General features: G+C 36.0%; 1 protein-coding gene across 1 annotated transcript in view; it reads right to left on the reverse strand.

Annotated features, from left to right (window-relative positions):
* The window catches only part of PTPRR (protein tyrosine phosphatase receptor type R), a 380,321-nt gene that overhangs the window by 173,241 nt on the left and 181,215 nt on the right, over positions 1–25,865 (reverse strand). The window contains exons 4-5 of the mRNA XM_069081929.1: positions 16,053–16,208; positions 8,575–8,685 (exon numbers count right to left, since the gene is read on the reverse strand). Of these exons, the coding sequence (XP_068938030.1) occupies positions 8,575–8,685; positions 16,053–16,208 (267 nt within the window). The remainder of the gene's footprint in view (positions 1–8,574; positions 8,686–16,052; positions 16,209–25,865) is intronic.

Here is a 25,865-nt window from a genome sequence, read left to right on the forward strand (position 1 = left end):
TATTTTTAATTTTCAACATTCATTTCCACAAGATTTTGAGTTACACTTTTTTCTCTCCCAATCTTTCCCCTACCCACACCCCAAAATAGCAAGCCTATTGAATACCCCTTCCCCCAATCTGTTTTCTCTTATATCCTCTCCCTTCATCCCCCTAAATTTCTATTAGTACAAGATGGGTTTCTATACCACAGTACCTATCTATCTTATTTCCAAATTGCATGTAAAAAAAAACCCCAATTTTTAAACATTTGTTTTTAAAACTTTGAGTTCCAGATTTCCCCCCCTTCTTCCCTCCTCACCCACCCCCACTGGGAAGATAAGCAATTTGATATAGATTGTACATGTGTAGTTACCCAAATCTTTTCCATAGTAGTTATATTGTGGCATGAAGTTACTTTAGCTATATAAAAGTCAGAAATGTTTGATAGAGCCAGCATAATGTAGGGGGATTGGCCTTGGAGTTAGGAAGACCTTGATTTAAAACCTGCCTCTGATATCCAGCTTATATGACCCTGGATAGGTCATTTAACTTTTCAGTGCCCTTGGCAATTCTCCATAGCTAAATGATCCAGGTGAATTGCCTATCTGTAATGCTTTAAGGAGTTTCTCTACTGATCATAAAACCAACCAATCATAGATCAAGAGCCAGAAGAGACCTCAGAGACCATCTAATCCAATTCCCTTATTTTACAGATGAGGAAACTGAGACTCAGGGAGAATAAATAATTTGCTCCAGGTCACACAGATCATGGAAATCACAGGTCTGCACCAAAAATGGAAAAAATGAAAGTAGTGTTTGAGGTATACTGATGCATCCATACTCTGCTTGCCACCTTTGTGAGCACTGAAATAATTTGTAAGATGGTTGGTTAAAATTAGCCATACAGTTTGTGACCTGATCAGTGTTGTGAACTTCAAGTTAGAAACTGAGTAAGACATATGTTCCCTAAATGTTTTTTCTTAGATTAAGAAAAGAGTGAAGGCCACTTTTAGACTTCTGGATAACTGTAAATTTTTAAAGATAGATTTTGATCATTCTTATTAGGAAGGAGGCAATATGGTCAGTGGAAAGAACACTGGTTCTAGAGAAAGCAGACCCATATTGACATCCTGCCTCTCATCCTTAATCTATGTGTTAAGTTGGGAAAGTCTTCCCTGAAATCCCCTTCTGTTTCAGTTTTTCTCACACATAAAATGAGGGTGTTGGTCTAGGTGATTTCTGGGGTCCCTTCCAGCCCTAGATCTAAACAATAGTAGCAACAACAACTCACATTTATCAAGCATTTTTGAGTTAGTAAAATTTATATATTTTTATATACATTCTCTAATGTATACATTTAAATACATTCTATACATATACATTTTATATACATTCTCTAATGTGATCTTCATAATAACCTTGTAAGGGAGATGCTATTACTATCTATATTCTACAGATGAGAAGACTGGTCCAGAAGATTTAAATGGCCCAGGGCTATACTGCTTGTGTGTCTGAGACAGGATTCAAATCCCGATCTTGATTCCAAGTATACATCCACCATGCCATTCTGTCTCATGGTCATTTCCTAGAATTTTAGAAGCTCTGTCATCAACAAACAACTTTCATTAAGCACTCTAAATTATGTGGCAATAAGATACAAAAGCAACAATCATCTAGGCCATTTTTCCCCCATCGATGTGCATTTATTGAGTATTCATCCAGTGTTCTCATCATGCTTTTTGGTCTTAAGAGAACTATATAGCACTTTCGGTTTCAACTATCCAAACTCATAACAACTAAAAAAATATTTTTTTGTCTGGCATGAAGATGATCACTACTGATTTGACTTTCCAAAGCTTTTCCCACAGAGCCAAACAACATTGTTTTTGTTCATTTTCTAAAAGTGTTTTCTAATCCCCGTGCCTTCTCCATTTCCCTCCTCTTCCCTCCCCAGGATATTGCTACCTCTTCAACTGCTTTATAAACCACAAGCTATATCTAAAGACTTCATGTGAATAACAAATGATGTTCTTTCTATTATTGATTCAAGTTAAGGAATTAATTATTCTTACTCATACATTTCTTCCACCTAGAGCTGCCTGAATGGAATGGAAGTCGCCCATACGCATTTTCTTGGAAAATTGTCGGTGTCTGACGATTTGTCACTTCACCCACTCGACACTCCCTTTTGAGAGGTGCTAAACAAACCACATATTTGAAAATGTCATGCATGTCTAATCGGATGCCTGGAAGCATCTGTAAAATTCTGTTATTTGGAGAACACAAACAATATGCTACATTATGAAAAGACAGCCTAGTTTTAAGTTATCATGACAGTGGTGATATCGAAAATTTCTTTTCAACTCTAAAATTTGATGTTCTGTTTTATTATCTACCAATTGCATCCATTTACTTTAAAATTATATATTTTTCATTTCTGTTGATTATGACTGAACTCTGTGGTATATAGGAATGATGAACAAAAATAGAGCATTTGTAAAATGTTACTATAATAATGTGATGTTAGAAGAAAATTCTGAGTTAATTTCTTAATTCCCTTTGACATTGGGGGAATAAGAGTCAGAATTTGCCCAGCCATATAGCATATTTTGTTAAAATAAATCACTTGAGCAAGCCTCAAAACTTTCTCCAGAACAGGAGAATTAACTAAGGTAATCCAACAGAAATTGGCAAGCTTGGCTTTATAATGAATCATTTCAAGTAGCTTAGAATCTCCCTAAGTAAAAGGAAGAGCGACCAGACTTGTGACTGCACTGGGATAGGCGAGGAAACCATTTTTATCAATGAATACTGGCACCTTTTCTACAATTTATCATTTTAGAGAACTGTCTCAAATATAGAAAGGTTAATGTGACTACCAAGGGTTTCACAGTTAGTGTGTTTCAGAGAGACATGAACGCAGGTCTTTGGGACTTTGAGGTGATTAAGGTGGCACAGTTGACAGAGTACTAGACTTGGAGTCAAAAATACCTGAGTTTGACTCCTGCCTCAGACACTTCTCAGCTGTGTGATCCTGATAAGTCATTAAACCCTGTCTGCCTCAGTTTCCTCACCTGTAAAATGAGCTGGAGAAGGAGATGACAAACCACTCAAGCATCTTTTCCAAGGAAACCCCAAATGGGTCACAAAGAGCATGACTAAAATTAGAAAATGATTAAGCAACAGCAAAACTGGCATGTGCTTCCTTGAGAGGTTAATGGTTTCCCCATCCTTGAAGACAGAAGTTAGATGATCACTTATAGTGGGAATTCTTAGGTCAATGCTGAGCAACATGACTGTTGACCTCCGTTCCACCTCTTGAAATCTGGGATTCTGTGATATGAAGGCCTTCAGGAAGGGACACTCCCTATCTTCCATGGCTGGCCACTCATTCCATTTTGGAATAACCCTAATTGTCAGAAAATGTGTCTTTATACTAAGTCTAAATCTTCTTCTCTACAGCTTACATGAATTTCTCTTTGGCTCTCTGGGCCAAATAGAGCAAATCTAATCTGTCTTCTATATGATAGACCCTCCAGATACTTGAAAAGCATTATCATGTTCCCCATAAGTGTTTCTTCTGAAAATTCCTCCAACTCTTTCAGCTAGATTTTACAAGGCATGTGTTTGTACCATCCTGATCACCATTGAAGGGGTAAATCAATGTCACAAGTAGGTGGTATAGTGGATAGAAGATTGGCCATGAAGTTGGGAAGATCTGAATTCAAATCTGGCCTCAGATACTTCCTAGCTATGTGACCCTGGGCTAGTCTCTTACCCCTGTTTCTTTACCCCAGTTTCCTCATCTGTGAAATTAGCTGTAGAAGGAAATGGCAAACCAGTCCAGGATCTTTGCCAAGAAAACCCCAAATAGGTTCACAAGAGGTCAGAGAAGACTGAAATGATTCAACAACAACAATCAATGGCATTTTGCTTTGTGCAAAGTCAGTCCTTTGAGTATATGTTTTTCTACAACTATCAATAACTCTCTTCTTTGCATTTACTCCTAAATCAGAAACCCAGAGCTATCTTGGCAGAAAGTGATGTCTCATATATTAGATTTTAATCTGGTCTGAAAGCTATTATTCTACCATCAATAGGAAAAAAATCCCAAAACTTAAGCACACAAATAAGAAAACAAATGCTGGTCATCCACACCTTCAAAAAAGTCTTTGCTTTGATAATACAAAATTTAGATGACACAAGCTTATAAGAAGGGTCACACTGCATTAAAACTATGACCAATCTAGGCAACATTTTTTTCTGATGGCCTTCCTCCTTAAAAGTAACTGCAGAGGTTTATGATTTAGAGCAGTGGATCTTGAACTTTTTGAGGATGGCAGAACCATTTACTTTAAACAATACAATTTAAACAAATTGGCAGAACCCTTTTGATAAAATTCTATAAAATGATTCTAAATGCCTTTTTATAAACAATGCAATAAAATTCATCTTTTAAAAGAAAAGCTTAAGGATATTTCAGGGTTATTTATTCTCTTTTTTTTCTTTTGGAGGGCAATTGGGGTTAAGTAACTTACATAAGGTTACATGGCTAGTTTTGTGTATGTGTGTGTGTGTGTGTGTGTGTGTGTGTGTGTGTGTGTGTTTGTTAAGTGTCTGAGGCTGGAACTGAACTAAGGTCCTCCTGACCCCAGGGCCAGCGCTTTATTCACTGTGCCACCTAGCTGCCCTCATTCATTTATTTTTGCAGCCCAGTTAGAGAAACACTGATGTGAAGTAACCCCCAATGATTTATTTCCTGTAATAGTCTGCTGTAGATTTGTCAGCAATGAATTAGTCTTGTTATTGTTGTCACTTTTATTATTTGGGTTTTTTTTGTTTGGTATCTACAGTAAGCCTTGTCATACCTACATGCACACATATACACATACATATATAATATATATTCATAATATGTATGTATGCATGCATCTGACTTGCAAACTGAGTAGGAGTTCCAAGTAGTGATGGACTTCTTAAACTTTTTTTATGTTATAGAATCTTTTAGCAATATGGTAGAACCTATGGATTCCTTCTTAAAGTAATGTTTTGGGTTTTTTGTTTTGTTTTGTTTTTTGCTTTTCACAGGGGCAGTTGGGGTTAAGTGACTTGCCCAAGGTCACATTATTAGTAAGTGTTAAGTGTCTGAGGCTGGATTTGAACTCAGGTTCCTCCTGACTCCAGGACCAGTGCTCTATTCACTGTGCCACCTAGATTCCCCATAAAGTAATGTTTTTTTTTAATACATTAAATGAAATAAATAGGATTGCAAAGGAAACTAATTATATCAAAATATTTGAAAAATTATGATATAATTTATATTGAGATAGATCTAATAACTTAAGTAATTTTGAAGTAGTGTTGAAAAATAAATCTCAATAACTATAGTGATATGAAAATATCTGATTTTAATTAGAGATAAAATCACAAGTTTTTCTAATAATAATGTGATATGTCACTTGCGTTATTAATTGAAGGAAATGCCAAATTTCAGGTAGGGGTTAGTGAAAAGAAAGATCTATTTTTTTTTCCTTTCCAAGTTCACAAATCCTGTGAAGTCTATCCATGGACCCAAAGTGTAATGGATAATAACATTGGAGACTTGAAGTCAAGAAAACCTGGGATAAAATTACACTTGTTGAATTTACTGGGTGTGGAACCATGGGCAAATCACTTAACCATAGTCAGCCTCAGTGCCCCACTCTGGAGAATGGAGATAACAATACTTGTAGGACCTACATCATCAGATGGTTGGGGTATGACTCAGATGTGATGGTGTGGGTAAAGTATTCTGCAATCTTCATTTATCATTGTTGTTGCTATCATTATTATTATTATTAGCAAATGATCTAAAGAGGCAGTGTGGTATTTTCTGGGCCTCAGTTCCTTCATCTGTAAAACTAAGGAGTTGGACATGGTTCTAAGGTCCCTTTTGACTCTAAATCTATAATTTCTTTTATCATCACTTTGCATCACCTGTGCTCCCTCTCCTGAGATTTAAACTAAATGATTAGGACCTTTTGGTCTAAAAAGGAAGGGGGAGGGAGTTGAGAGAAAATAAAATTGAAATCTACAAAATAAAATAATAGAAAAGAAAGTTATTGTTACAAATGAGGTGGAATATGCTTTATCCCACTTCTCTTTCCTACCCAACTTATGTATTATGTGGATACACAAATGTATGTATGTATACATGTACAAATGTATATTTGCATATGCCTCTACTCACACAGACACATACTCCCTTCTCTTCCAATTCTGACCTATTACCTCAGAAAATGATCTTTTAGCAATCTATTTCTTTTAATAGAAAAAAAATTCAATCATTGAAGAAAAGCAGAATAATGCATGGGATGTACAAGGAGGTGAGAAAGGAAATGTCATGTTTTGAATTGAAATGAGACATAATAGGAACCAGTGCCACCAGTCCCCCAAATTCACCCAAATGACCAGACATCCCTATCAAAAATCTTCCTTTTCAACTTCCTCTAATTAAACATCTTTTTCCTCCAGAACCACTATTCAAAATAAGTAAAATTATGTTTCTAGTTCTTCCTCATTTTTTTGATTTGCTAACATTATAACACAGTATTATACTCAATTTAATTCAGCAAATGTATTCCTTGTACTTTTTTTATTGCTGATGAATTATTTCTACTATATCATGGGTCGAACAAGGCTATTATGAACTAATCAGGGAATCTACCTAACATTTCTAATGTTGATTTTATGGGAAGATGAATTTCGAATTCTACACAACTGATTAACAAAATCAATTTCTGGCATACAATGTGTTGGGACTTGAGGATGGGGTGGATCACTTGTAGAGATAATGACTTCATAAAGTTTCTACGCGATACAGGATGTACTCTCTTAGTTTATTTTTTTTCTTGCAAACTTTCTTGGCAAAGATACTAGAGTGGTTTTCTATTCCCTTCTCCAGTGAATAAGGCAAACAGAGATTAAGTGACTTGCCCAGGGTAACACAGCTAGTAAGTGTTTGAGGCCAAATTTGAACTCAGGTCTTCCTGACTCCAGGCCCAATGCTCTATCCACTGATCCATCTAGCTGCCTAATTTAAAACTGAACTAATCTTAAAACTGCAGGAAGACTTTTGAGATTTTTTGTATACAATCCTTTGCCTTTTTAAACTAAAAGGTCTCAGCCTATCTTGTTTAAATACCAGTCAGTTGAGAGAGCACAAATTAAAAAACAAACAAATGATGAAACACATGATGATGGTATTGATGATAACAAAAGAAATAGAATGAAGTCTCCTTTTTAGCTTCTAAGAAACCGATGAGTATTTTTAAAATGTGCTAAATTTTAAAAAAAGAATGTAGCCTATAGGAAAATATCACCAAGACACATTTGGAAACATTCAATGGGACAGGAGAAACCACAAAATTTATAAAATAAAAAAATTTTAAGTCAGTTATTGTTTCAACTGAAAGGTAAATTTTAACTCCTTCAGTGCCAATGAGAACAAACTGGTAATGGGTTTGAAGTTTGTTTAGATTTTGTTTCTGTAATTAGGGATAGGCATTAGAAGAAAAACATGAATTCCTAATTTAGTGCAATTGCTACAGACCACGAATGTTACTAGAGGTGGCAGGGAATGATGGATAGAGAGTGGGCTTCCGTTTCAGGGGGACCTGAGTTCAGATCCTACCTCTGAGCTATACTGACAGTTTGACTCTGGACAAGTCATTTGACTTCTCAGTCCCCAGGCAACTTTCTCAGACTTTAATTTAATTGCTGCTGTGCATTGGCAGAGGAAATTTCTCTCAAAGAAACCAATCCAAATCTTAATTCTATACCCACCCCCCCCCAAAAGAAGAGAGGTATTAGAAGAATCTAATTCTAATTCAATACAATTGGTACAGAGAATGAGTATTATGATTGATATGCATAGAGAATTGCAGAATGAAAAGGCATCAAGTCATTGTGATTTGTATCGATGGCAAAAGTACTCAGACTAAAGAAATCCAGGATACAACAAAGCAGAGAAGAAAATCAGTCTATAACGGGTAACTTTGATTCATATTTTATGACCCTATTCTTATATTTCAGATGATGGTTTCCAAAGGCACTTTACAAAACAGAATTAATCAATACTTGGGGGGAGAGGTGTAAACAATTGCCAAGCACAATAATATGGTCTCTTCTTTACCTAGGAAGGAAGTCATAAGTTTTAACCTAGGTCAACAATCCAAGAAATAAATCAGTTTCTTTTGCATGTGTTTTCGAACAATGCTGTAGAAGATTAAATAAAGCAAGCCCAGAGCATGCTACCAGATTTAATGACATTGAAGGCTATGATGGCCTCAGTAAATCACTTTCAAAAGCTTCACTCTTCTGGTTGATCAAGTTATTAGAATCCCCTAATGCAATTACAGTCTCATTACACTGTCCAGCATCCATAATTCCATAGGCTTTCCTAGAGTAATCACTTTGCTGTCAGACATGAAATATTTGTAAGGTAACATAATAAATGGTCTGATTAAATATTCTTACTTCTGTCTCTCAGCCCCTTTCAGCCAGTTGCTTGCGGGCTAGGCATGTGAAAAAAGCAAAAGAAAGAAAGAACTTACCATCAGACATGTGACGATCATGATAAAGATGCTGAGGAAAATGACAACAGCATAAAATCCTTCTTTGCTCCAGATCTTGTCCGCTTCATGTTGTCCTTGTAAGACGTTTGTCTTGAAAGCAAAACAAGAGAGCCTTGTGTTAGATGAGAAATGGGCTTGGGGTGGGGAGGGAGGAGGGAGAATAGATTAAAGTTCTTATCAGGAACTGGCAATATTTTTAGCTTTGTTCCATACCATGTGGTAGAGCACACCGACATTCACCGCTCCCACAGCTACCCAAACCGGGCTAAACACAGGAGCTGGGAAGTGTTTATAGGCTGAATCTGAACACATCCACAAATGATGTTCGGGCTTCTCACTGAGTCCCCCACACGGCATACCACATTCTGGTTTTAGGCTAAGCGAGCTCCCCCTGAGCTCTTCCTTGGTAACTCCTGAGTCCATAAGGTAAGGCACTTGGGGTTTTCTCCCTTTGGAGGAAGTTCCTTCCACACACTCTCTGGGCTCGGCTTGTTTTGTGCCTCCTTCCTCAGCACCTTCACTCTAATTCACGTCTTCCTTGGAGCACTGCTTGTTTAAGCCAACGCACTCTTTAAGCAAAAGTGAAACAGGTGTGAAGGAAATCTCATGATGCATTCAGATAGGGACCTGCTTTGGCAGGGTCTCTCTCCTGTTTTGTTGTTTCTTTAAAAATAATTCGGCTGTGTTTGATTCTGATTAAAGCAGTATCCCAGCCTTGGGGATTACCAGGGATATTACATTTTTTAAAGCAGCTGTGAACACAGAAAATGATAGGGCTATTGGGGAATGAGATGCAAACCCCTGTACCCCTCCAAAAAAAAAACCCCAAATATGGTTTATTTCTTCTTGACTGCTGTGGAGAAGCATTAGACTGAATGAATAACACTTTCAGTTTGATTTCTCATGATCCCTATCATACCCCCAAGTGTCTTAAAAATTAATATTTATTGAAATTAGACATAATTTTTTATAACTACCAAATGTAGTTTTGTGGAAGGCAACAAACAATTCTTGACTTGTATCCTCTGATAGAGGTATTGGGGTGTACTGACCTGGAGTCAGGAGATACCTGGGCTAGAATGCCACCTCTGCCACTTAAGGGGAAGGTTGGGAAGAGAACAGGCATTTTATTAAGCGTGCCAGGCATTGAGCTTTGCAAATATTATTTCATTTGATCACTGCCTAGATGTACAAATAGAGGCAAGCCACTTAACCTGACTCTCAGTTTCCTCATCTGTACAATGCCAATAATGATACCTGCATTTAGTAATCTGAGTTGGTGAAGTTCAATTGGAATAATAATATGTCAGTTATCTTTTTAGTGTCTTAAATATTGGCATAACAAATAGAAAGTTAACCTTAGTTGTATTTTGAAGACACGAGTTCAAATCATCCCTTTGATTATATTGAATGTGTGACCCTGAGCAAGTCACTTAATTTCTCAGTGTCTCAGGCAACTCTCTAGGACTATAAATTGCCAAAGAGATGCTGATTTGCAGAGGTAGAGGGAGTATCCTTACCCTGTGTTCCTATAACAATGAAATCATAAAGTCCAGTTTAACATTTCAGGAAGCACAACAGTTCTTTGATACCTGATAAGATAATCCATGATGCTTATCTAAATAATCATGTTTAGATGTTTATCTAAATGATGATAGGAACATTAAGTTTCCTTCTTGTGTAACCACAGGAAGATTTCAGCATATTGAATGAAAAGATATATGTGTGATGTTAGAAATGGAACATGAGTACAAAAAAAAAATTGTGGGTTCCAGTATTGCCTTGCCTTCTTTGTTTGAGCTTAGTCACAGTTAGCCTTGTCTTGATAACTACACCTAGGTTAGACAAAAATAAAGCCCCTGTAGGAAACCAGGTGAAACTCTGGGAGGGAGATTAGTTCTTTTGGTTGTGGCAACTTAATGTAAACCTTTGTGTAAAAAATGAACTTGGAGGGTATTCATGAAACATTAGATGATCAAATAGAAGCAATGAAAGGTGATTAGAACATTTGTAACTACATAAAAGGGTGGTGCAGTGGGGAGTGCTAGGCCTGGAGTCAGGAAGACTCATCTCGAGTTTAAATCTGGCCTCAGATTTAAATCTACTAGCTGTAGGACCCTGGGCAAGTCACTTAATCCTGTTGGCCTCAATTTCTTCATCTATAAAATTTACAACTGGAGAAGGAAATGGCAAACCACTGCATTATCTTTGCCAAGAAATACCCACAATGGGGTCACAAAGAGTAGTACATGACTGAAATGACTCCACCAAGAGACATTAATTTCATTCCCTATGCCTAACTTGTCCTTGTCTTTTTTCCTGCCCCAACCCTACTCACTTTGGTAGTTAAAGTTAGTTTTTCCCCCCACCAAAAGCACTGATGATGGCAGAATATTCAATTAACTTTCCCCCTGCAGTGAAAGAGACAGATGTTTTCAGAACCTTTACTAGGTCAGGGTAGCTGGGGCTTTGCCTGAGGTGCCTACATTGGGAAGCAAGGCAGGCTTCCTCCCAAGCTTGGGAGCATGCTTTTTTCCTCTCTTTTAGGTAGTCTGGGCACGGTAATCCCAATGCCCATCAGTCCTCATGGTTTTCCACTGGACAGCACTGTCCCGAAGCAAAGAGGGCCTTAGGAGGGGACAAAGAGAACTGTGGTCCAGAAGAAGTGAGAGGGGGAAGGGAAGGGGATAGGTTACACTGTCCACTCCCCCAGAAGATTCTATATTGGCTCATGTTTCCATAGGAGCTGGAGGGGAGGCAGTCCACAGAACCAGTGAAGAAGCTGGGTTGAAGGGTTGAGGAGGTATCCCTTCTGCCTGGTTGGATTGCCCTTTGCACACTTCCCCAGGCTGCCTTCTATTTCCCCCCACCATCTCCTCCCAGCTGTTTTTTGCCCCAGATGGAAAAATTCCTAGTTTTTCTTCTGGGTGTTTTGAACTGTTTGAACTGAGTCATTATATTTTCTTAGTCATTAATATCCTTCTCACTGATCAAACTGAGGTTGAGTTATTATATTTGTACAGAAGTTCAAGAGACCCAAGAGAGGCATGATAATCAACAGCTAAGTTCATAGCAACATCCTGTTTTTATTTTTTTAAGTCATTTTTTTCCCATGTACTTCCACCTAATTAGTGTTTGTGCAATAGAAAGGGGGGGGAGGGGTTGTAGTCAGATGATCTGAATTCAAATCCCAGCTCTGTTACTATCTGTGTGACCTTGGGAATGTCACTTTAACCTCTCTGAGACTCAGTTTCCTCATCTGTAAAATGAAGAAGTTGGACTAGTATTAAATGATCTTGGAAGTCCCTTCTTGCTCAACCTTTAAGATTCTGTCAACTTTAGCAGAGTCAATTTACTGCCTTAATCTTATATATTTCTTCAGGAGTTCTGGGTTCACCTTTTAGAAAGAACTGTGAGCTTGTCTGCTATAAGGTGGATATAATATTAAAATATTTGGTTGGCTCAAATTACTATGGATAAAATGCAAGCTCTCTGAGGGCAGGCACTATTTCATTTTTTTTAAATCTTCATATCCCTGGCATCTAGAATGGTGCCTGGCCCATATAAATGAATATATACATACTCATATATACTATAGTAGGTACTTAATTATGGCTTATTGATTGATGGATTATTTTAATACTTTGTGCATATTCAAGTATGAACCCCTGTACTTAGAAAAGATTAGAATATGTAGGGGTGTGCTGGTAAATATTTAACAACCAGATTCCCTGGGGGAGGGGAGTATATACACAAAGTACTTTTAAATTTAATCTATATTATTAACATTTTCCCATCACTTTCTTAAGTCTAGAAATCAACAAAACAACAGATCAAGCCCTGATTTTTAGCATTTTCTGATTTCAGAGGTATAAATACTCACACTGAAAATTTAATAATTGGCTCTTGAAATCCTCTTGGGCATCTTGACCACATAAATAACTTATTGGTTAGAAGTGAAACAGACGGATTGCATTTTTTCTGCCCTGATCCAAATGGCACTATAGACACAATCAGGTTGACAATTGAAGTATATTTCTCTTGCCTTGTACACCAAGTCTTGTCAATTAAATTGTAAACTCCTTTGAGGGCGGTGACTGTCTTTTGCTTTTTTTTGTATATCTTAGTGCTTAGGACATAGTAGGCACTTAATAAATGTCAATTAATTGATTGGCCCAGAATTTTGGATTTAAGTACAAGAAGTAATGCTGAGACTGTGAGCACCCACACACACACAAAGTGGAATATAAATTTGACAATTATCAGGTATAGTGGCATACTTAGCTAAGTTGTACAGTTATATCTAATAGCATAGTTCTCCTAGATATTTTCTTATACTCTTTTCTACAGATTTCATATCACTGTGTATGAGTGAATTTTTAGATGCCATTAGCCTCAATTAAATCTTCACAGAATAACCATGCTATATAAATTGAAAAATTTTTTAAAAAGAATTCAAGTCAATGAACTCAGTTTGAAAAGACAACCAAAATTCATGAATTATGGTTCTGTTTATGCTTCTTTTGTCAAGGTTAACTATCTGTCTCTCCAGGGACGGTCACCAAGGTCATCCACACAGAAAGTAAGTATTAGGGAAAGTTGACTTCCTGCTTTAAAGTGCAGGACTTTTGGAATTTATTGACATTTGAGTGGTCAGATACAATGGAAACTCCTCTAACTCTTCATTTCTGGGTTGTGGAGTTGAAGGACCTAGGGATCAAAATTAGCCCTCCATACTTACTACCTGTGTTATCTTGGACAAGTCATTTAACCTTCATTGGGTCTCAGTTTCCTCATCTGTGAAATGAGGAGATTTGGACCAAATAATCTCCAATCTTCCTGGTCTAGATCTAAACCCCTATGATCATAAATCTGCAAAAAGATTTACATTTTCTCATGGAAAATAGTAGTCAAAATTAAAGCATAATACACTTGTTAGAGGTACAATTCACCTTCCCATAAAAGGCAATATGGTATAGTAAATAAAGAACTGGCCTGTAAAATAAGTAGATCTGGGTTTAAGTTCTACTCCTGATGTATATGCTATATGAACCTGGGAAAGTCATTTAGATTTAGTGCTCTGAAGGAGCTGTCCACCTGCATTGATATGAAGAGTTTCTTCATTCAGGAGTTCCCTATATCAAGTAAATCAGAGATCCAAACCTTGTTCCTATCACTAAATAGTTAATCATTAAATAATATTCTAATATCTACAGTGTGTAAATTGAATATTGCATTATAATACTATTTGAGTATTCACAGTGTATAAGAATTCATAAGAAATGTATGAAAGCAAGCAATGCATAAGACATTCTGACTCTGATATTAAATTAAAAAGAAGATCAGATAAGCAAAAAAATCATCTTCTTGAGTGAGTTTTTCTTTTTGTCCCTAAATAGTCCTTAGAAAATTAGCTCCTTTGTATAATGGGAGAATGGATTTAGCCCCTCTCATAAGCTATTGCCACACATTCCCAACTCTCTCTTAGATGACTCGAATCAGATATCCCAAGGACATCTCAAACTCAATAGAACCCAAACAGAACTCAACCCTTCCCACTTCTGAGGGGGCCATTTCCAGTCATCTTTATCTATATCTTGCCACTGAACCCAAATGGCTTGGAAGGAGAAAGTGAGTCTGGTGACCTTGCACAGCTCTCCCTCACTTAAATCCCATTCACTTGAAAATCATTGCATCATGTTCCCGATGCCATGGTCCTCTTTGAGAATGAAGGACAAATAGCAACTTCTGAGCTTCTCTATTACTGTTGAGGGCACTACCATCTTTCCACTCACCCAGACTTTGCAAACTCATTGTTATCCTTGACTCCTCCCTCTCATTCACCATTCATATCCAATTCATTGCTAAAACTTGCTGTTTCTCACTTTATAATATGTCTCATAAAGTACCCATACAGCCACAACCCTAGTCTAGGTCTTAATCACTTTGCATCTAAATTAATGCAATTGCCTTTTAATTGGTTTCTTTGTCTCAGGTCTCCTTCTCCTCTAATTCATCTTCCACTCAGCTGCTAAGGTAATTTTTGAAAGTACAAATTCTGACCATGTCATCCCCCTGCTCAATGAACTCCAGTGGCTCCCTATTACCTGCAGGACCAAATATTTACTCTTCGTTTTGGCATTTAAAACTCTTTATATCCTGGCCCTTTGCTAACTTCCTGGTCTTCTAACACTTTCCTTACCTCTATGCAATCTAAGTTACAGCTACTGACATCCTTTCTCCCATCTCCATGCCTTTGCATTAACTGTCTCTCCTTCCTGTAATACTCTGCCCTATCATCTTCCTTAAGCATAGGTTGACTGTGTCACTTCTTTTTAACAAATTTCAGTGATTCCCACCTGTAGGACCAAATATAAAATCTTTGATTTGGTTTTTAAAGCCCTTATTGACACCTCCTGCCCTGCCAGACTTCTTATATCTTCTTCAATTCTAGACACTCTGAAATCCAGCGTTACTGGCCTTCAGGGTGTTCCTCACCTTCACAATGCTACATCACCCTGTTCTGTGGATTTTCCCAGGCTGTCTCCCATGCTTGGAATCATCTCCCTCCCATCCCTGTCAGACAGCTTTCTGGGCTTCCTTCATGTCTCACCTTCCAGAAGAAGCCTTTCCCAGTCCTCTTTAATCTCAGCATCTTCCCTTTGAGATTAATTACAATTCTGTCTATATCTTGTTCATCATTGCTTACATGTTGTCTCCCCTTTTAGACTGTAAAATCCTTGAGATAATGGACTGTCTTTTTCCTTTTTTGTGTCTCTAGTGCTTAGCCCAGTGCCTGATACAAAGTAGATACTTAAAAATGCTTCTAGACTGATTTTAACTCTTAATTTCTGACTTCTTACAAAACTCTGTAGTAACCAAAGGAATTCAATCTGATCATCCACACAGGAAAGACCAAGTGGATGATTAATAGTCATTGCCTAGATTACAATATGCATTATAACAAACAACCTATAGATCTTGTCCATCAAAGTCTATATTTGGGGCACAAAATATAGAAAGAAAATGAGGTAAAGTTAGATGGAAAGCAAGTTGTATTGTATTTGGGGAACTGTAAAACTCTTTGGAATATTGGAAAATAAGAGTTTGAAAGATGCATTGTAAATGTAAATGTAATACTGACATGCAAATTTGGAGATAGAAGTAGCAATCTGGAGGCAGTTGAAATTGTGAGGAAATTTTGCCAAGGAGTGAATGAAGAGAGTCAAAAATCAGAGTACAGGACATGAAAAAGCATTTTACCTTCAAAGAACATTGAAAAAGAAACTGTGATTAATTATATCATTTTTTCATTGGTAAGATAATGCATCTGTAGGAAAGTATACTATGTTTTTTTCATATTTTGCTTTGGTAGGCCAAAGCCTATTCCTTCCTAACATAGTGACCAATTTTGTGGCATATACGAATTGTATTAAATCTTCCATATTATAACATACCTCAGGTGAGACTTCTATAATTCCAAATTGAGATAGACTCTGATGTAAAACATTGATGTTAAGAGAACGTAGCACTTCTTCAGATGAGAGAGCATCAGGAATTCCAGTTTTCCTGTTTACTGGAGACACAAAAAGCTCAATGCTGTTCTTCTTCCCCTAAGAAAAAGGAGAACATTTTTAGTCATTACAAGAACAAGTAAAATTTGGGATAGTTCTATGATATTTTAAAAATAAACATTATAAGACATATAGAAGCATACAATTCATTGATTTTTAGAAATTAATGTGATCAACAGATCATATACATGAGTAAGTGGTTATTCTTTGACCTGATTTTATAATGTTAATTTTTTTAAACTTACCCCTTACATTGGTCTCCCAATGTAGTGACAAACCACAATAGGCATTTTTACAATTCTTAGAAGTGTTTAATTGCAAATTACACATACATATCTATGTGTGTGTGTGTGTGTGTGTGTGTGTGTGTGTGTGTGTAGTATTGGTATTTGGTCCATGACTGGCTTCTGCACTTCCAGCTTGAGTAAGATAAAGATACACAATTTAAAATATAAAATCACACAATATGGATATATGTATGTGTTTGTATCACAACTTTTTAAAAGGTGCTGTCCTAAGATAGATAGATAAATAAATTAAATAGATAGATGGATAGATAAATACATTATGGACATATACTTATATAGAGAGAAGATAGCAAAGTGCCTCCAAGCATTCTCTTCCTCTCTCTTACTGTTTCTGTCTCTGTCTCTCTGTCTCTGTCTTTCTCTCTCTCATATATGCACATATAATATGTATGTAGTTTAGCATTTTTTCTATGTGACCAACATCACATATATTTTTTTTCATGAAAACAAATGTTTAAAATTTATTTTCATCTACCAATGGCAAAAACATAATCCCATATACTCAAAATTCTAATTATCATCTGCAAACAAAACAACTTTGAGAATTGTAAAAATGCCTGTTGTGGTTTGCTACTATACACACATATATACATATATGTAAATGTATGTTCATATGTATGTGTTTGTATGCATGTATATATGTCTATGTGTATACACATATACACATACATATATGCATATATAAAACATTTAAATTTATGGAAGAAAACAAGCATTTTCACAATATAGTATAGTAAAAAAGATGATTGCACATGAAACTGCAGATCTATTATTTACAACTTGCTATTCCTTTTAAATATATAATAAAGCCATAATGTGAATTCTCTCCTTTTTTCCTTCCCTTCCCTATCCCTGCCCTAGAGACTGCTACCATTTGACACAAATAGTTAAGTGTATCTGTAATTATTTTATACATATTTCTATTTATCAGCTCTTTCTCTGGGTGTAGAAAGTGTCTTTTCTCATATGTCCTTCATAGTTAATTTAGGTATTCATAATAGTCAAAATGGCCTATTTTCTCAAAGTCATTCTTAAAACAATATTACTGTTACTATATAAAATATTCTTTTGGTTTTGCTCATTTCACTCTTCATTATTTCATGAAAGTCTTGTTTTTCTGAGATCATTGAACTCATCATTTCTTATAGCACAGTAATATTCAATCACAATCATAAACCACAACTTATTCAGCCATTTCCCAATGAATGGGCTTACTACTTAATATTGAAGCTTGAATATTGGCTATTTTTCTAACTTGAACCTCTTTTTTCCTCTTTAGGCAGCCTGGTGGCCAACTTTTCCTGAAGGTTCCCCATATGTGTCCTGGTCCTAGTAGGATTATCTGATCAGCTTTAGCCCTACTACACCTCAGTATTCCTAAAGTCAAGAGATACATCAGCCTCCTTCTTTGTTAGTAGCAAGGATTATGGACATGTACCACCATATTCCCACAGGTCTTCGTTGAGTAAATTATTTAATCTTTCTCAATCTTTCTTCTTCTGTGGAATGGAGATAACAATAGGACTTATCTTCCATGGTGATGATGGTTGTTGAGTCATTTCAATCACATCTAACCCTTTGCGACCACATTTGGGGTTTTCTTGGCAAAGATATCTGAGTGCTTTGCCATTTCCTTCTCTAGCTCATTTTATAGATGAAGAACTGAGTCAAACTGAGTTAAGTGACTTGCCCAGGGTCATGTAGCTAGTAAGTGTCTGAGGCCAGATTTGAATTCAGGAAGATGAGTCTTCCTAACTCCTAACTCCTGTATTTTGTCTACTAAGCCTCCTAACGGCCCTAGGGGATAATAAGAAAATAATGGGGTTTATGAGGATCAAAGAAAATAATATATGTAACTGTTTTACAAACTTTACAGTGCTATATATATCATTATTTTTATAGAAAAAATGCTGCCTTACATCTTGGTATCTCTGAATTATTAACTTTACTACAGTAAAAAAAAAGCTAAACATTTACTGGATATTTCCTGTCTATACTTTTTGATTAAGGCAACCCTCTCACAGAGTATCTCATATAGATGATATAGTGACAATATCTTACACACCAAGGGATAGATAGATAGATAGATAGACAGACAGATAAATAGATAGAAAGATAGATAGATAATATGGACATAGAGTAAACATGTGAATTCCCTGGTTTCACCTGCATAGAGTTGGCACCTAAGAATTTTTTGGAAATATATCAAGACAATTAAATGAAAGGTGCTTTCCTTGTGACAGACTACCATACTTACTCAATGTAAATATTCTATGGATAAAAGAACAAAATTGCATTTCATTGAAGTTAAACCAAGCTTACTATATTTTCTCCAGGAATTGTAAGACAATCTTAAGGAGCACAATTAAAGTAAAATCCTTCTCAAGCTGAAATATTTGGAGGAACATATAAGGTTTGGTATCAGGGAAGGGAGTAGAATTAGTATCAAATGAACAGATATAATAGGGAGGCAGATTTTGGACCAATATAGGGAGGAACTTTCTCTTTCAAAAAAAGATAGGGTGGCCCAAAAATTTTAGTGAAGTTTAAAAATTCTACAGCTTAAAATTGCACTAAGACTTTTGGGACATCCAATATAATAGATTGCCAAAGGTGAATTCTTAATCATTGAAGGCTGTTGTTGTGAATACTTCATTCTTCTCATCTTTTTTTTTCTTTATAGAGTTCAGATTAAAATGGTAGTGGGACAAATTAAATCCTGCCATTATTTTTATAGTTAATATTCTATTGAGTATTGCACCAGTAGATAAAATAATTACTCTTTGTAGTTGAATAAAAATTTGAGGCTGTAACTTCATCTTTTTCAGGTTCACTAAAAGCATCCTCCATGCATCTCTAGAAGTCAACAGGATGACAGGGACAACAGGCACCTCACCTTGTGTCCACACAATTTTGGTCTCCTCTTATAGGTGGTAGGTTGGGTAGTTGAATAGGTGGTAGGTTGGGTAGTTGAATAGGTGGTACATTGGATAGATCCATAAACTGGCAGCCAGAAAGAAAATTTACTTAGCATAAATTCAGTCTTGGACATTAGCTGACCATGTTACTTAACCTCTGCCTGTCCCAGTTTTCTCATCTGTAAAATGGTGATAAAAATAGCATCCACCTCCAAGGATGGTTATGAGGATAACATGCAGAAATATTTGTAAAGCACTATATACATTTAGCTCTTCTTCATCTTTTTCTTTTTTATCTTCCCCTTCCTCCCCTTCTGCATCTTCTTCCTCTTCCCTTTCCTCTTCTTTTTCTCCCTCCTTTTCCCCCTTCCCTTTCATTTCCCTTCCTCCTCTCTTGCTCTCCCTTCTTCTTCTTCTTCCTCATATCTTTAAAGTTTCTTATCCTAAGTAGCTTGGAGATTTTGAGCATTTGCTATGGTTACACCCATTTCAATGTTCCTAAGTTTTTATGAATCAATGTTTGTGGATTTGGGGCACAGTTTGACCTGGGGTTATGGTAGATTTTTAGGGGGGTTTATCATATACTCCTGTGTATTTTAAAGTACATATTTGTGATAGAGGGATTAATCTGCTGTCCACCCATGACATAACAGCAAGTTTCTGATATATAATTTTAGCCACCAGGTCACATCTTGTTTGGTAATTAGGTACTCATTTTTTATATTCTGCAGTGATGTGTTGAATAGCTCGTATTTCCTTGTGTAACCTACCTTGATCACAAAGTCTGGGTTCCTTAAGGATAATCTTTCTGTAATAGGGGGTAGTAACAACTTGGTTCTGAATTTTCAAAATAAATCCCTTTTCTCCCCCACAAAAATATCTCTGCATCTCAACCATTTATTTGATATGTGAGGCAGTTTTGTCTAGTAGATAGGATGCTGAACTTAGAATCAGGAAAACCTAGGTTCAAATCTCACCTCAAATACTTCCTATCTGTATGACCTTGGGCAAGTCACCTAAATTCTTTGTGTCTCAGTTTCCTCATTTGTGAAATGAGAGGTTGGAGTCAATTCCCTCTAAGGTCTCTTCTCTCTCTCTCTCAATCTATGTTTCTATTGTTGTTGTTCAGTTATTTAGTCATGACCCTATGGACCATAGCATGCCAGGACCTTTTAGCCTCCCCCATCTCTTGAAATGCAGCCAATTTTATGTTCATTGTTTCCATGACACTATCTATCCATCTCATCCTCTACCATCCTCTTTTCCTTTTGCCTTCAATTTTTTTCCAACATGCAAGGTCTTTTCCAATGAGTCCCATCTTCTCATTCTGTGGCCAAAATATTTAAGCTCCAGTTTCAGTATTTGGTCATCCTATGAATAGCTTGAAATAATTTCTTGAAGTATTTCTCTAAGTATATATTCCTATAATCATCTCCAACTCTGAGATTCTGTAATTAGCTTCAAGTAATATTCCCCCTGGCACTTAGCACAGTGCCTGGCACACATAGGATATACTTCATTAACTGATGACTCTTGGTTGACATATTTGCTGAGCTAATGTGAATGGCATTCAATAGGGTTTTGATTCTACTCTTGGATCTTAGCCATTTCAGAGGCTCTATTCAGCACTAGACCACTGTCCATTATATTGGACAAATCCAGTGTGTTCCTGTTAAACAACCTCTACAATTGCTTAGTGATTGATGTCTGTTTGTTCTAAAATTGTTTCTGTTGGGTTTTGACCTATTTCTTATGTACTTTAAGAATTTCTGAGATCAGTGTTCTTCCTCTTTTTTGGTGAGAAAGTGTTAATCTTTTTTCAGTGCCTTAAATGGTTTTTTTTTTTACCCCTTTTGTAGCATGGACCTCTTTAGCAGTCTGGTCACTAAGAATAATGCTTTTATAAGCGCATAAGATAAAGTACATTGAATTACAAAAGAAATAAACTATATTGAAATAGAGTTTTCGATATAAAACATCTCACAGGCTCTATCAAGGTTAAGAGCCTGATTGATGGACCTTGAGTTCCACTAATATTGTACAGGTTTCCAAATCTGTTGTGGTCCATTTTTCAGGACTGGTATTGCATAGGTGTTAATAGCTTTAAATGTATTCTGCCCCTTCATCTTTGATCTTAGGAAGACAATGTTTCTTTAATACATTAAGCATGTTCGGTTGTAGCCTTTTAAAAATGTATCTTCATGTGCAATGTGTCTAGTCTGGTGAAGTTCAATGAATTTGCTTTCATCAATTGGTTCCATGTGATTTCTAGATTCAAGTCCACAGGCTTCCATCTCTATCTCCATTGGTGTAAGTTAAGAATTTTATGCTTGCCTAATCCAAATGAAATTTGATATCATTGGGAAAAGATTTCACAAGCTGAAGGAGCTGTTAAATTATTTATATTTTTAGTACAGCCACATAGCTTGATGTCATACATGTACATCAAATAATTGATAAGATAATTTGGTTCTATTCCTATTTTAATTGAGAAAGCTATACTTAGTTCTACTTAAAAATGATAATGTATGTAGGGATTTATTATTGTTATGGTTATTATTGAGAAATATTTGTTATATTTAAAATGACATGTATTGTACAATAATAATTAGTTTGCTTGTTATTGAATTATTTAATATCAATAACAGCTTTCTATAGTACTTCTAGGGTTATTTTATTTGCTTCTTTCCAGTTATAGCACAAGGTGTAAAAACTCCTGTGGACTGCTTGTACCCAGAAAAACCCTGATGGTTCTAGTGACTATTGAGACAAGAGTAAAATATAATTAGGAAATGTTTAGCAAAATAAATAAAAATACAACACAGTTTCTAAGTTAATATGCCACCTGAAGGTATCTATTTTGGTCTGAGTTGATATCACTGGTATCGTGAGTTGAGAGCCAGTCTAAAAGTCAGAAAAAACCCAATTCCTTTCCATTCTTTCACCTACTGTCTATGGGATCCCTATGTAAATAACTTAGCTGCTTAGAACTCTATCCAACTCTCTAGGACTCTTACAGAAAGAGTAATAAACTGCATTGTTAGGGAGCTTTCTCATCTGAGAATTCCTCTTACCAATGAAATCATAGGTCCATCCAGTCCCTACACCTGTCATTCCTCATAAAACCCTATAAGGTAGGGTATAAGCAGAGCTTAGGATAGACTATGTTAGGTTATCACAGATTTTAAAGTTTGAATACAAGTTGGATTAAATGAGTTTTGGGGTCCTTTCCAATTGATTATCAATTGCCATTCTTTCTCCTCTCCTCTTCCTTTCTATATCTTTTCCCCTTTTTGTCTCCCTTAAATGAATAGAAAGGGAAACAGAAAATTTCTGGCTTCAAATAATTAACATTAGTTGTTTTATTAAGAAGAGAAAACTTTAGATAATGGCAGTCCCTCTTATATGTCTTGTATAATACTTTATAGAAGGAATTATTTCAATATTTCTCTTTATGTATGTTGTGCTCCTATGTTAGATTATTTGCGTGTGTGTGTTTGTGTGTGTGTGTGTGTGTATGAACTCATTCCTCATATACCCAGATATTCATCTCAAAGCTATAATGGAATATATGTGCCATACTGGTAGGATGATTAAAAAAAAAACCCTCTGTTTGAGGACAGCTATTCTCTCCTTCTCCACTACTGTCATCTTATAGAATAAAACAGACAATGAATGAAGACTGAATATTACTATATTAGTGCCAGCTATGCAGTTATTTAACTAGTATATATGAGTCATATTTAAAATCATTTTACTGTCAACAAAGGGAGAAATGAGATTTCTGAAAATTGCTTTTATGAAAGTATAATATTTTATTCCTTCTTCTAGAAAAAGAAGTCATCCTAGCTGCTGGTATCCTCCAAGGATACGTTCATATCACAAAAATATGCACAAATTTATATAAATGAACCATGACTTTGGTAAAGAAAATTTGTAAATATATAGTGTATGTAAGTATGCAATACAAATGTACATGTGTGTATGTATGTCTTATTCTTCATATAAACACATATAAATACATAGACAGCTTCTCCCCTAAAATCATACTGTATATGTATGTATGCATGTGTGTATATATGTATGTATGTATGTATCATGTCAAAAGTATAATGTGCGATGGAATGGGCAATCCATTGAATCATTTTCAGCATACTTATTTCAGAGAAATGCTATAGAAGGACATTGAGTAGGGCTTAGAATCAAACAGAACAAAGAAACTGGCTGGTTTGTATCTGGGAAATTATTTATTATTTTCAACAACACTAAGCTGTTCCCTGACATAAAACCACACCTATGTAAATAGAGTAGCTGCTAATCATGGTACAGAGAACATATTATTTTTGTGTAAGAAGTTACATAAAAGATCCCTAGAAGTGTGTGATTAGAGAAGGAGGTGGCCCAAGATATGTAATAAGAGTGAGAGAAAGGCCAAATGTTGAACTGGCTCCCATGAAATATGAAAAGACATGGAAGAAGGCTCCTAGAAGCCCTGGGAGATCTTCTATGGGAGATATTTATAGGAGAATATGGATAAGAATTTCAGTCTGAGAAGGCAAATGCCTTGTGGTCAGTAATATTGGAGAGACACTGACATTGATGAGATCACTGAAGTCTTTGAAAACATACAGAAACTTATATTATATATATGTTATATATAATATATAATTATATGATAATTTATATGCACAATAATCTTTTATATGTATGTATATATGAACACAATTTACTTTTCTGGTTTTTAAACCACAACTTTTTTTTTTTAACTATACACATATATAAACTTCAATATGGCGAGGATCCACCATGATTTCCTTGGTGTGGACAAAAATAATAGCAGCTATCATTTATAAAATGCTTTAAGATTTGCAAAATACTTTACATATATTATCTCATTTTATCCTCATAATAACCCCGGGAGATGGAAGTTATTATTATCTCCCATTTAAAAATACAGAAATTGATGCAGATAGTATTTGCCCAGGGTCACACAGCTAGTATGTATGTTAGGTAAGATTTGAACTCATGATTCAGTGAGTTAAAGTGTAACACAATGCACTAAACCACCTCTTTGCCATCAATGAACACTCTAACTTCTTTGTGGCAGTCAAAGTGACTAGCATACAAATACCTTTAGGTCAGGGAATATTTTCTTTATCATTGTACCCCCAGTTTCCAAAACCCAACATAATACTAATTGGTTAAAAATGTGTTAGAGCCAATATGCAGTCTTCAATACTTTATGTGGTCCAAAAAAAGGCATTCTGTGCCCAATCTTGTGAGAAGCTAATCTACTCTCAGCTAGGCTGATCCATAGATGGCAGACATATAGGTCATTACCAAGCCCTTACTTCTAGATGTGATGTTTTCCTGGCATAGCCTTGAAAGACCAAGACCACCTCCACTGCTTAATAAGGTAGCAGAGGAAGATGGGCCTGAAGAATATTTATATCTCTGTGTACATGTATGTGAGGGTGACCCCACCCCTTTAGTTCTGGTACATTTATCAGATGAGAATATCTACATTTAATTAACATCTAGATGTGAGCATTTCTTGTGTGGATATTCCTTAAACCAGCCAATTAAAGGTCTCAGGTTTGTTAGGAAGTTTGTTTTAATTAATTGAGAGACTTGATCATATTGTGTAGGGTTTATGTAAAATATCAAGCCAATTTGGAATCTAGGGATTTGAACATCTGGTGTCTTACTGGTAGTAACTCTCCTAGTCTTTTCAGGTACTCGCTTAGAGTGAGGTAACATCCATTCAGTGAATAGGTCTCTAAGAAGTGAGTCAAGGGATGGCACCTTTAATTAGAAAAAAGAAAAAAAATCTAACTGAGGGGGAAGACCCTCAGGGTTGCTGTTCCCAAGAGAAACAGTTACCATTGACTTTCACTCTAAGCCAGGTAGGTCCAAACTACATCCATTAAGTGGAGCTTGGGCAGGGAGCTATTGTGGTCCAATGTATGAGCTTCAGAATGAACTGGGTTTAAGATGAGGGAAAGAAAGGAAGAAAGAAAGAAAGAAAGAAAGAAAGAAAGAAAGAAAGAAAGAAAGAAAGAAAGAAAGAAAGAAAGAAAGAAAGAAAGAAAGAAAGAAAGAAAGAAAGAAAGAAAGAAAGAAAGAAAGAAAGAAAGAAAGAAAGAAAGAAAGAAAGAAGGAAAGAAAGAAAGAAAGAGAGAGAAAGCGAGAGAAAGCAAGAAAGCAAGAAAGAAAGCAAGAAAGAAAGCAAGAAAGCAAGGAAGGAAGGAAGGAAGGAAGGAAGGAAGGAAGGAAGGAAGGAAGAAAGAAAGAAAGAAAGAAAGAAAGAAAGAAAGAAAGAAAGAAAGAAAGAAAGAAAGAAAGAAAGAAAGAAAGAAAGAAAGAAAGAAAGAAAGAAAGAAAGAAAGAAAGAAAGAAAGGAAGGAAGGAAGGAAGGAAGGGAGGAAGGAAGGAAGAAAGAAGGGAGGGAGGGAGGAAGGAAGGAAGGA

Source organism: Petaurus breviceps, unplaced genomic scaffold, assembly GCF_028583685.1.
Source record: "Petaurus breviceps papuanus isolate PSGF00001 unplaced genomic scaffold, PetGlider_PUasm1.0 156, whole genome shotgun sequence".
Classification (NCBI taxonomy): domain Eukaryota; kingdom Metazoa; phylum Chordata; class Mammalia; order Diprotodontia; family Petauridae; genus Petaurus; species Petaurus breviceps.